This window comes from Pygoscelis adeliae, unplaced genomic scaffold, assembly GCF_000699105.1.
Source record: "Pygoscelis adeliae isolate BGI_AS28 unplaced genomic scaffold, ASM69910v1 Scaffold42, whole genome shotgun sequence".
Lineage (NCBI taxonomy): Eukaryota > Metazoa > Chordata > Aves > Sphenisciformes > Spheniscidae > Pygoscelis > Pygoscelis adeliae.
This window is the reverse complement of record NW_008824283.1, coordinates 6865293-6877605: the sequence shown is the minus strand read 5'-3', so window position 1 is coordinate 6877605 and position 12313 is coordinate 6865293. Positions and strand designations below refer to the sequence as shown.

Here is a 12313-nt window from a genome sequence, read left to right as displayed (position 1 = left end):
CTCTAATGGCATTTTATCATTCAGAAGTTTTCTACTCACTGGGTTTTTCACAAATATGAAATATTCAAAAGATTAATTTTGCATTTCATCAGAACTTTATTTGACTTTGTAGATTGAAGTTTTCCAATGTTGATCTATAAGCAAACATCTTGAGACTGTATAGGCAGAGTAAATATTTAGAAAATAATGCTGTATATTGCAGTAGCTGTGAATTGAGAATTAAGTGATACTCATTTCATTTGGAGTGGTGGTGTTAAATTTAAGTGCCTGGGAGTTCATGAGTGCACATATTAAAATTTGTATCAGCTACACGCAGTCGCACAGTTTTGTATGTTACTCCAGCATTGAGTTTAAAAAGGGTAGAGGTCCTGGTACACTAAATCAAAGCGGTCCATGTTTCAATGTGTGGTACCTATTTCAATGGTAGTAACATTAACTGATTCTTATTCTCATCTCTGCCAGATGAGCACCCAGTCCCTAGCATGGTCCATAACTTCATGGACATTAATCAGATGTTAGAAACCCCCACTTACTGTATCCCTGAGACCCTTATAAGCAAGAATGACATGAGGTGTAAGAGCTGGTAATTCCATTAATTTAAATACTCTTGATGTACCTGATATAATTGTGGTTTTCATGAGTGAAGGGGAACTATTTGTAAGTACAGTAGGTATACTTTTGAACTTGAATGAATGTCTCGCTAGATAACCACTAAAAGGCACATATTCTTCCTATCTTTCTCCTTCCAGCGTGATGACATATGTTTGGAATAGAACACTAATAATTATCTTATTGTGACTGATTGTGTCCTTCCAGAAATCTAAGCAACAATAAGATCAAGGAGATCCGAGAAGGCACATTTGATGGAGCTTCAGGAGTGCAGGAGCTGATTCTGACAGAGAATCAACTGGAATCAGTGCATGGACGAATGTTTAGAGGCCTCACAGGGCTAAAGACATTGTAAGTGCAAAGACCTGTCTTTCTTTGTTCCTCTGTAAGTCGAGGGGGAGTGCTCAAGTTCAGCAAAGCCTGCTAAAATATCTGTTACTAGACAACAAGCTCTAAGGCAGGGTCTTGTATCACTGTCATGAACGCTTCAATATATTTCTAGTCCGGGGTAGGTTTGAGATTTATCAGATTTTCAAGAATTTCGGGAGTAACGTGATGGTGAACCTCTCATGGGTCAAATTTGGGCACTTTTAATCATTTAATACTTTTATTATTTGTTATTTCCTATGGAAACAAGACATATAGGAATGTGTTTGCTATCTATTAGTCCATACTCCTACTCCGCCTCCACCCAAACTGGAATTGTTGGTCTGCTTATACCAAACCTCAAAGGAGGCTAGGAGCCTAAAAGATTTTTAATATCCTACAAACTATATGAAATCAGTAGGTTGGGAGAGAAGACACAAGTTATTGCTGCCACCAAAACAGGTATAGCTAAGCAACTTTAAGGCAGGCATAACCAAACTGTTACAGGTCCTGCTGACAGAAAGTAGCTGTCTGCTCACTCTGCATCAGGTGTAGTAGCCCACGAGCACAGGCGTGGCTTTGGACTAGCCACTGCATGCTCTTTCTTGCCCATACCAACTACCATAAAAATTATGTGTGGGTATATTATTAATGTGGTTGTGGTTGGGGAGAGTGTGAAGGAGACATAGAGCACAAATGCATAGGAAATCAGTTTGGCATTACTTTTGTGCTTAGACAACCTTTGTAATTTATTTCTGAGAACTAACGCTTAGACGTAAACTCATACTACCTAACACTAATTTATTTTCATGTTAAAAGTTATATTGGAAGAAGGATCACAGACAAGATTTCAAGATGGTGTCTAATCCACCCCATCCACCATCCTGAGAAGTAGTCAGGGACTAGGCTTCTGGTGACAGCAAAGACTCATGCCAGGCGATGTGTGTGATCTGTATGTGAAAAATATCTCTCTTGCATAGTCTTCCCTGCTGTAGAAAGAAAGCACTTGACTAGGTGGATGCTGTCAGTAAATAGACTCTAGGAATCAAAATGCAATTTAAAATCTGCAATTTATTCATTAGCAGCAAATACTTCTTATGTTGCAAAGTACCATGGCACAATTATTTCAGTCCTTACTCAAGTGTAAAAAGAAATCCAAGTTTCACTTCAAGGACTTTGGCCTGTAATGATGAATAGGGAACTTTTCTTTTGCTGTTCCTTTAACATTATTTTTCTGTGGTTACAGCCATCTGTTCTTTAATGTATGCACTTTACTAAGGGATTTGAAAATACTGTCCTTAGATACTAAATTAATTTTTATACTGTAAAGCAGCCTGTGGCAGTCCTCCTAAACAAAATTCAGCATTCTTTAATAAAAAGATGCTTAACATTCAAGCTATCCTGCTGACCTGACCTACATTTCCCCCTAGCTGGTAAAGCAGTCTAAATATACACAGCATGATATGAGGATCTGTAAGTATAAGTTTTCCTTCAAAAAGGGCACACAGTGCATGCTGAACCATGATACGGAACCAAAGGTTTTGGCTTGAGGGACTGTCCTGGTTTCAGCAGGGACCACGACAGGGACATATATTTCTATCCATTAATTGACTTTCTTTGAGCATTAAAATTGTGGTCTTTTACAAAGAAGCCACGTTGGACAGGGTCATGGTCCAGTTTTTAAAAGACTGTATGTTTCCTGAAATGTAATAAATCGCTGTGCAAGATGTATTGACATCCAAATTCAGTCATCCCATCTTGCAATTGCAACCTGGCTTCCAGACAGCTTAGTACTCCATGTGTAAGGTGTGTGTCTCTGTGCCCTGTGACTCTTTTCTGACATCGTTTCACCCCAGTTGCAATACCAAAACTATTGCGACTGTAGTGGCTGTGATGGTAACTGTGCATAGAGAACAGTAACGCAAAAGCAATGTAATGTCCAGGTCTTAAACACTGAGTATTTGTGATTACACTGTGAATTTCTTTCCAGCCGTACCTAATCTCTCTTTGGTGTTTTTCAAGTACCCATTGATGTAGTATCTGGACGCCCAACTGGCAGATACCAATCTGAGATTTAAATCCAGACTTCTAAGGGAGTCTGAATTTTCATTGTTCACTGCATGAATTTGGTACCGAGGAATAAACCCTCCTCAATGTGGAGGATCAATTCACTGGAACAGCAGCATGAGCTGCATATATTTTCTGGATTTTTGGTATTATGCTTTAATTACTGAATAATTTTTCACCTAAGTAGGAATATCACAACTGTGTAGTGATGTTTACAGACCCAGATGGTGACTGGCATGCAGTGTAACAAGTACACATGAGCTTTTTTTGCTATGGAGTGAAACAAGATACTACAGTCTTTTAGATTAATTAGGCTTTATCATTGAGTTCATTGTTACCATAACAACTCGGAAGAGATGTATCTTCCAAAACACAGCACTGATTCATCTGGTACAAGCACTGAGCAAAGACCATTTTATAGGACGGTTACTGCTTTCTGTCTTGTCAATTAATGATTATAATGACATTTCAGAGCTTCTGTTAGGTCTGGAAATCTTTCCTAAGCTATTCCTTCATTTCTGCTGAGGATGCTGTTTCCTTCCATACTTTTGCAGTGTGGATTACAAAAAACATCCCTGATAGGAGTAGAAGTAATGCAGCTAGTATTGTTATTGTCATACCTTTCTGGCAATCTTTCTCAATTGATCTCTGAAATACACCTTCACTTACTCTCAGATATTTACTAAATTAAGACTTTAGTGTTTATTTCAAGTTTGCCACTAGTCATAATTGTAACTGCATACTGCTTTCAGATGTGGAGCTCCCATCAGCCTCTAACATTGTGTGGAAGAAATGCATTTTAAATTCATGAGACATTTACATGAATTTAGCCCTCCGTTAGCTGTGTTGTACTTAGCAATCGATAGAGTACAGTGCTTGCCAAAGCATCTGTTGATGCCCTAGATAAAGGACCTCCTATCCTGAAATTATACCCCCTCCCAGTAGTTCCTAATTCCCTGTTTTAATCCTTGCAGGATGCTGAGGAGCAACTCTATCAGCTGTATAAACAATGACACCTTTGCTGGACTGAGCTCAGTGAGGCTTCTTTCTCTGTATGACAATCACATCAGCACTATCACCCCTGGAGCCTTCAGCACATTAGTCTCTCTGTCTACAATGTAAGTTATCTTTTTACGGTATGACCATGTCACGATGCTGTTATTCAGTGCTTTCCTTTTAAGAAGACAATGTTTGAGTTTCAAAATCAAACTACTTATTGTTCATATATGGAAAACTTCATTTAGAGAAAGAAAACCCCATCCTACTGAAATCGCAGGTTTGGAGGATTCAAGATGTGATTTAGAAAAACATTTGAATTGCTTCAGCTGGAGTGGCTGAAAAAACTTTGAGGTTGCCAGCCTCAGGCAGGATGACTGCATGTTTTGCCGTGTCACAGCCTAGTGCAGTGCACAGCAGAAGTTCATGTAAAACAATCTCTGCGGATTCAGAAGTGCATAGCTTATCACACACCTTAGCTCCCTGAAGCTGCTTTAGTTTTAGTAGAGTCTAATTTTGTAAGAACAGATTTCTTGGATTTCAGTTAAATCAGTTAAATATCAGAAGAAATCTATTAGCTAATGCTTAGATTTTCAGAAGAGCCTAAGAGGACAAAATACTCCAGTCCTACTGAATGTGAATTTGAAAATCCCAGCCTAAGCTTTTGTGATAATTCTCTTATATTTCTCAGTCCTTTTTTGAAGTATTTCCCTTGCTTCTTAAATATCTTTATGTGCTTGTAGTGTGTCCATTTTAATAAAGTACAGACTGATAAATATGGAAAGAAAGTCTGCTCTTCGTTTCCAGCTGTGAATGGGGACCCTGATGTTGCTGTCAATGGAAGTTGTCTGCTTAATTCCCTTCACACTGCCTGAAAATACATCCTAATTGTCCAGTCAAAATAAACTATTGGTGCTATTGCATTTCAGGTTTCGAAAATATTCTCCATCATGTTTGGGGGAAGAAAGAAGTGTTGAATCTCAGCTATTTTGTTGCTCACACTTTCATTTTGTTGTTATAACTTTTCACCAGCAAATCAGTTATCATTCTGGCATTATCTCCATGCAGCATAAAGAACCCAGACTTTTCTTCCAGTTACTTTCTGTAGTCCCCAAAAGCCTCCTTGAAATTGATGGACAAAGAGAGAAACACAACCAGATTATTTTTATTGACTGTTTTCAAGTCACAGGTCAAAGCGAGTGGTACTTGCTGAAAGCTTGTTCTCACTGTGCTGCAAGCAATGCCTGCCTGCTTCTCGCGCAATTGCCTCTGTTCTTCCTTCTGCGGATCCCTGAATAGCTGTGACTCTCTGAATCAGTCTATGAAGTCCCTACCTTGTTTGCATAGAAGCATCTTTGTCATGTTTTGTTAGAAGATAGCCTGTTCTTCTTCTTTTTTCGCCTGTGGATAAAGATGATTACAATTTGTAGCAATAGCAATTAAAGCTGCTGCTAATTAGAATGCATTGCTTTGGCACTGACTTATAATCATGTGGGTCATGGCAGGTTCCTAACTGTGTCTTGATGAAAAATTTTGTTCTTTGACACATTTTCACTCTGTGCTTGATCCACAGACAGGAGAAGGTGTGCTTTTGACTTCTTTAGACATTGTTTTAAGGCCATAGTGATATTTCACATATAAATGCAAAATTCAGATGTGTTCATTTCCTAGCAGTACTCCATTGTAGGTGGATATATTAGATGACAATACTACTGACGATAGATAGAATGACTGCTTTTCCTGTTCAACCCACACTTTGTGAGTTAATCTGGTATTGTAATGACTTATTTTTGCATCTATTAATGTGAGCCAGAAATTCATACAAAGTTTAACATTTCCATTTTTATCATGGCATATTTACAGCACTAAAAATATTGCTCCTTTTGTTATTACTCTTTATGAGTCAGCCTCAATGATATTATCAAAACACAAACAGCTCTGAAAATAATGCCCTGACTAATGGTTTTCAATAGAGGACGAACATCTATTTTGTAGGTTACTGGTAAAAAAATAGCAGTTCTCATTATTTATTACTAGCTTAACTAGGTACTGTAGCATCCTAATTTGAAGTGTGCTTGCACTTCTTCATACAGAGAGTTCGGTCATGTCTTTCAGTCCTTACACAGTCAAGTGGGCATGTTTGCAAGCAGAACTGGTTTTCCATGAATTAAACATCCGACTATTCTAGTATAAACTTAACCTGAATTCCAGGATATATTTTCAACCTAATTTTGACAATATCCAGATGTGTTTCAGCATGTTTTTCTAACAGGTCACTAGAATCCATTTAAATAGTTAATATTCTATGGCTTCTTTGCAATTCTTAAGAGGCACTTGTAGTAGAATATGCATATTTCATTCCTCAAGACTTCTATTCCCCCTTGATTTTAAAAATATGTCTATGTCCTTGAGTAAACACTTATGAATTTAATGCTAGTACGACATCTTTGCTAAAAGCTTGATTGCTTTGTTTCTGTTTGAGTGGTTAAATCACTATCTTACATGTAGAAACTCTGATTATGAATTTTTATAACAATTTGTCCGCCCAACATTTCTGTTTGTGATTTGAGAACTCCACTTGAATAGCCAGATTCCAAAATAAACCTTTAGCAAATAATTGGCCCTTCCAGACTTTCAATTGCTTTTCAGGTGAAGTGGGGAATCTCGTCCCACGTGACACTTCATAGAGAGCCTTGATGTTACATTTTTTCCAAAAGTTGCATCACAGCCTTGCCATGGAACGGGCATGTATGTAGGCACATGTATGAACTTCATACTACATTAAAACAAAAAATCACTGCTCTGCAGTTGGACAAAGGACGAAATTTAGGTGTTGCTAAAGTGGCAGGAGGACGTGTGTAATGCGTGACAAGATAGATTTGTCCTTTTTTTCCCCAGAGTTATTTGAATTTCAAAACAGTAGATTTGTTTCTTTATTTATTCATTTTATATGTAACAACTTATTTCTTTCTTAGCTCCTAAGAAAAGCATAATCCAAATTCTAATCCAAGGGTTTAATAAATTTTAGGTCATATGTTAACCTGTGTTTGCCAAGAAGAAAATGAGGGTTTGTGCATAGTTACTGCTGCTCAGCTAGTGAGTAGTAACACATTAAGTCAAAGCAACTTCTCCTCTTTAGAACAGGGATAATTACTTTTTTAATGGGAGCATTTTGTAGATTGAACGTTCGAATGTTTCTGAAAGTTTTTGATATGTCCCAGTAAGATGCTCTCTAGATGTGCAAAATGTTCTTTACATTCAGAGCTGCTGGTTTTCCAGAAACCTGATTATATACACCTGCTGTTTGTTTCCAGTTGTGGATTATTTCATTCTAAGGATTTGTGTCATGGAAGTTGTTCTGTGAATATGATCTCACTCTCTTTCATCAGAGGAACAAATGGCCTTTGAAGCATTGGTTCACTTAGCATTGGAGGTTTAAATACTTGGTTTAAACACTCTGTTCATGCCAAAGTATGTCAGTATGGAAAATATACAAGGCATCCTGCATGTGGTCCCATTATGGATTAAAGAAAATGGAAAACAATTCAGAAAGAAAGTAACTAGAATTAGAGTAATGCCTTCAGTGCTTTTCTGCACATTCTGTCTGAAAGCTCCTGTGTAACCTGTTCATTTTCTCACCTTTATACAGCAAGTTAGCCTTGCATTTGAATCCTAGTCAGCATGAAGTAGGTTGAGTATTTTTATTATCGAACATTATGCTGAGTTTTTCCCTCCCCCCAGTTCTCCCTCTACACAATGTACAATAGTCTGTGCTAGATCCACCTGTAATTACACACCCAGAGCTCCAGGCTAGTGCATTGATTGAACTATGCTTTTTTACAACGCAGAGAGCAGCTGTAAATCATACTGTGGGTATGTGATGTTGGCCTAGAACCTATATAATTTAGGAACTGGTTTGGGTTTGTTTTCTTGCTGTCACACCTCAACTGTGCCAGAGGTTTTTGTCTTCAGCACTATTGTTTTCTGAAGGAGTTGCTTGGCTGAAAACCTAATGTGATTTTGACTACGTGTTTAGGTTTGTAAAAGTATGTTGCAAGTGAAGACTTACAAGGTCTTCAGCTACTGCACCTGCATTTGAAGAGCCTGTTTCTTTAGGGCCTTAAATTTTTTTGTCTTTAAGATATGCTGTGCTTTAGAGAAATTTCATTATCATCTTTTTTCTGTACTACCAAAATAATAACTCTCGGACATATTCACATATGATGTGAGAATTCCATCAGCATTAGTTTAGATACTTCATTTTCCATACATGGGGCTCTGACAGCTCATTTTTCTTCAATGAGGCAACCTCAGACTGAGGCTATTGATTCTCTCTGTCTTTGTACATAAGATAGTCAGCCTTCCTGTTTTACCAGGGATATCAGCCTCTTTCCTTCATCTGAAGTTCAGTCATAAAAAAGCTTACACACAAATTATGGATAGGTGTTTCAGTACAGGACTCCAGTAAAAAGTTTTTTTCCGAGATTCTCAGCACTAAGTCTAGTTAGCTTAGAAAGATGGTTGCTTAAAATAACTGTCACCTTACACTCCTTTCATTCAAAGGATCACAACGTATTAAGTAATAGAAATGAATAATATCTTTTCTATACTGACTATCTATGTTACAGATACTCCACTGAGAAATTGCTATACATTTATGTTTTCATGGCTTGACAATAGGATGGATAGGGCTTTCCTTTTTTAAACACTGCTAACCCAAGCTATGTTAAGAATCCATCCTTCTCATGGAGGCTGTCGAATTGTTGCTTTGGGTACTGCACACCACAGTGCTGCAGCTAGGCTGCAACTGTACTTGAGAGATATTTTGGGAGCTGTAGCAAGATTTGATGCAGACCTCACAAAGTTCACAAGGCAGCAGAGCAGATGCTTTTCACTACAGATATACTGACCTTAGAAAGCTTCATAAGAAGTGGCTCAAGCTGACAGTGCTGCTTAATATATGTATATATGTACATACAGAGTGCTATCCTTACTGCTTCAGTAGGAAACCCAAATTCAGGTTGCCAGTGGCTCCCACCCGGCACTGGTTTGTATGGTCCGTAACACGGGCGAGTGGAAAGCATGAGCGTGCTGGGGCAAGGAACAGTGTGCTAAGCCAGCTTGGCTGTACACATAGGTCTGTGCTAAGGGCTAGCAGTGCTAAACTTTTCCGTGGCCTTACCCGAAGTAATGACACTGAAGATCGTGCATATGTGGGTGCAGTGTGTGAGGTGAGTTTAGACTTGGGTGTGAGCTGTAGCTTGGGTTGAAATCCACTATAAATACAGCTCTGGTAGTAACGTAAGTATGTCTAAATAATAGTTGTAGCAGGAAGTACTTTGGTTTATAAACATATATATATATATGCACATGTATATATATTTTAATTACAACCCTAGTCCTAGTATAAAACCTGCATAGAACATCCCTGATCTGTAATACAGAGGAGGATCTCGCAGAAACAGATGGCAGGAAGGAGCTTGGACTTGGAACCCATCATCTTTCTGTAGTTATTTCAGTATTTCTGTATGTTCATGTTTGATGCAATTATGTCTTGTTCCATTTCAGTAATTTGCTGGCTAACTCCTTTAATTGTAACTGCCATTTGGCCTGGCTGGGAAAATGGTTGAGGAAGAAGAGAATTGTCAGTGGAAATCCACGCTGCTTGAAACCCTTTTTCTTAAAGGATATTCCAATCCAAGATGTAGACATTCAGGACTTCACCTGCGACGGTAAGAAAATCCAGTTCAATTTGGCATTTATGATAATGTTGGCACCTCTGTGAGGACCTCCCTTCCTATCAAGCAATACTGCACGGTAAACAGTTTAGTGATGAGGAAGACCGCCATCTAGAGCTGAAGATCATTGTTCCCTATCAGGAGTTTATTTTTATTCTTGATTTCCAGTTTCTGAATTTCTACTGTCTATGCCTAAATATAAGAATGAATTTATTATAGACAAATGCTCTGCTTTGTATAATCCCAGTATAATCCTGGCCCTTCCTCCCACTTCCTTATTCATACACTTAGTGAACACTCTGAAGCCAGTGGGAATGGTGCTTGCTTGGAAAGTCTTAGTTTTGGATACTGTTCAGTTTCACGAATAACAGGTGTGAATACAGGGAAATAAAAAAACTTAGGTATTATTTCAAATGACTCAGTGATGCTTAATGCTTTGCCGGGTCCATATAGGTTTAAAAAAAAAATCCTGACATTTCTTTCATCCTCCAGGTAGTTCTTTGTCTTCTGATCAAGGAGATTTTAGAGAAAATAATAAGGAGAAAACTTATTCACCAGTCACTTGACTGGTGAATGCACCGCCAACTTGACTTGTGGGCTGTGATTGCCTGTTAAGATCAGATATGCTGGAGCTGCAGTTAGTCATATCTCTAAAGAGACCATAAGAGTGATAGAAGTTTCCTACTTAGAGTAGAAATTAATTCCTGTCCTAGTCCAGCAATCTGGCAACAGGCCCAGGTACTTGGGCTCAGAGCTCAAGGGACACAAGTTTAGTCATTAAAGAATAATTTGCTTTTAGTTTGGAAGAAAAAAAAAAATCCTGGTCCACAAAATGACATTCCACACTTGGGAGCTTTCTCTGTCATACAGTCACTCAGACAGCCGTGGTGAATGGAAGGTAGATGGTGGCGGGGTGTAAAACACAGAACATAGGGGAAAATTGAATATGCTGAAGAAACATGCTCTTTCTGCAGGTTTATGAAATACTGAATTTTGTTTCCAGTCATTAAGCTCATTAAACTCAGCTGGGGAGAAAAAGAAAAATAGTCTTCCCTGTTCTGTAGGCTGGTCGTGCTCTTCCATCCTTCTGAATACAAATGATTCCCTACCCATACATTTATGGGTAATTCTGTTATCTTGTGTCAGGACTTCCAGTCTTATTCTTTAATCTCAATGCTCATGGGTACATCCAGCAGAGAGAAGAAAGAAACAGATCTGTCTCCATTAGTCCTTGCATCAGTTTAAAAGAAAAGAAGGCACATAATGGCAGCTGGCTGTGTGCTCTTGGATTGCAGTACTGTGTCTCCATGCCGGTCAACTCAGGCTGCCTGTACTCACAAACAGTTGTACGGTTCCTCTCACTGTCATCTAGAGAATGTGCCACTGTTTCCTTTCATACACATCACGATACTGTAGTATGTATTTGCCTTATGTTTTGCAAAGCCTGCTGCTTTTGGGGAAAATCCACGCTTTAATGTTCTTAACTTCAAAGAGTTGGTTTCTTCTGCAGGAACCCTATTGTTCTTCAATTGCTGTTTATGGACATTTGAGTCCGTTTTTGGAGAAACTAGATATTTTTATGCATGCACAGATGGATCACGAGCAGTTGGAAGGATGCTGTTCAGTTCACTGTTTGCCTGGTTATCCTTGTCAAAAACAATGAGGTTTTACAGTTCAGATGATAAATGAAGTGCCAGGCTGACTTTAAAAAGTAAAAAATTAATATCTAAAAGCTGAATTTTTAAAAAATCTTCCAAAAGCGGAGTAGATAGTGAATGTCATCTGTCTAGATGAATTTAAGGGCAATGTTCTGGTCAAGTTCTCCATTTCAGCTAGTACATTGAGGGTGGGGGAAGGATTTGGGATTCACATAACTGATTTTACTGTAATTTGCAAAATTACAGAGAAGTAGATATTCCTTAGAAAACAATATTTATTTAAAAATATTGCTATTCAGTTTTTGAACTGATGTTCATGTTGCCTGAGAAACCTGTATGAAGGCAGGTTGATCCAAAGCATTGGATCTACTTTAAAATATTGTGATGGTTACCATGGATTCAGGGATTTCCCTCCTTGGTCCTTGTAAGCAGTTATCTTCAAAGTGCATCACTCTGGGCTGTAAAGCTGACTTCCTAATACTCCATTTCTCTCCCTCTGCAGGTAACGATGAAAGCAGCTGCTTGCTTTCACCTCCTTGTCCTTCCCAGTGTACCTGTGTGGACTCGGTGGTACGTTGCAGCAACAAAGGGCTGAGGGTGTTGCCCAAAGGAATTCCCAAAGACGTGACTGAGCTGTAAGTTACCTTTTACGTAGTTCCTTTCATGAGAAGTTCATGAAATTACATCATAGTGAGGCTTTATAGGTCCTTGGGGGTTTTACCTTTGACTTTAGTGGCTGGTGTTTTGTGCTTTGCTGCTTTCCATATGTTTTGACTTATTTTTATACTTATTTGTCCCTTGACTGAATACGTTGCTCTTTAATGGGGACAGAGTTTTCTAAGCTCACAACAAGCAGTTTGAAAGGATGATGAAAATATG

At 38.5% G+C, this 12313-nt stretch overlaps 1 protein-coding gene across 1 annotated transcript in view; it reads left to right on the top strand.

The window, feature by feature from the left end:
• The window catches only part of SLIT3 (slit homolog 3 (Drosophila)), a 260861-nt gene that overhangs the window by 142997 nt on the left and 105551 nt on the right, over positions 1-12313 (top strand). The window contains exons 14-17 of the mRNA XM_009318576.1: positions 817-960; positions 4017-4160; positions 9607-9770; positions 11937-12069. Coding sequence (XP_009316851.1) covers positions 817-960; positions 4017-4160; positions 9607-9770; positions 11937-12069 — 585 coding nt within the window. The remainder of the gene's footprint in view (positions 1-816; positions 961-4016; positions 4161-9606; positions 9771-11936; positions 12070-12313) is intronic.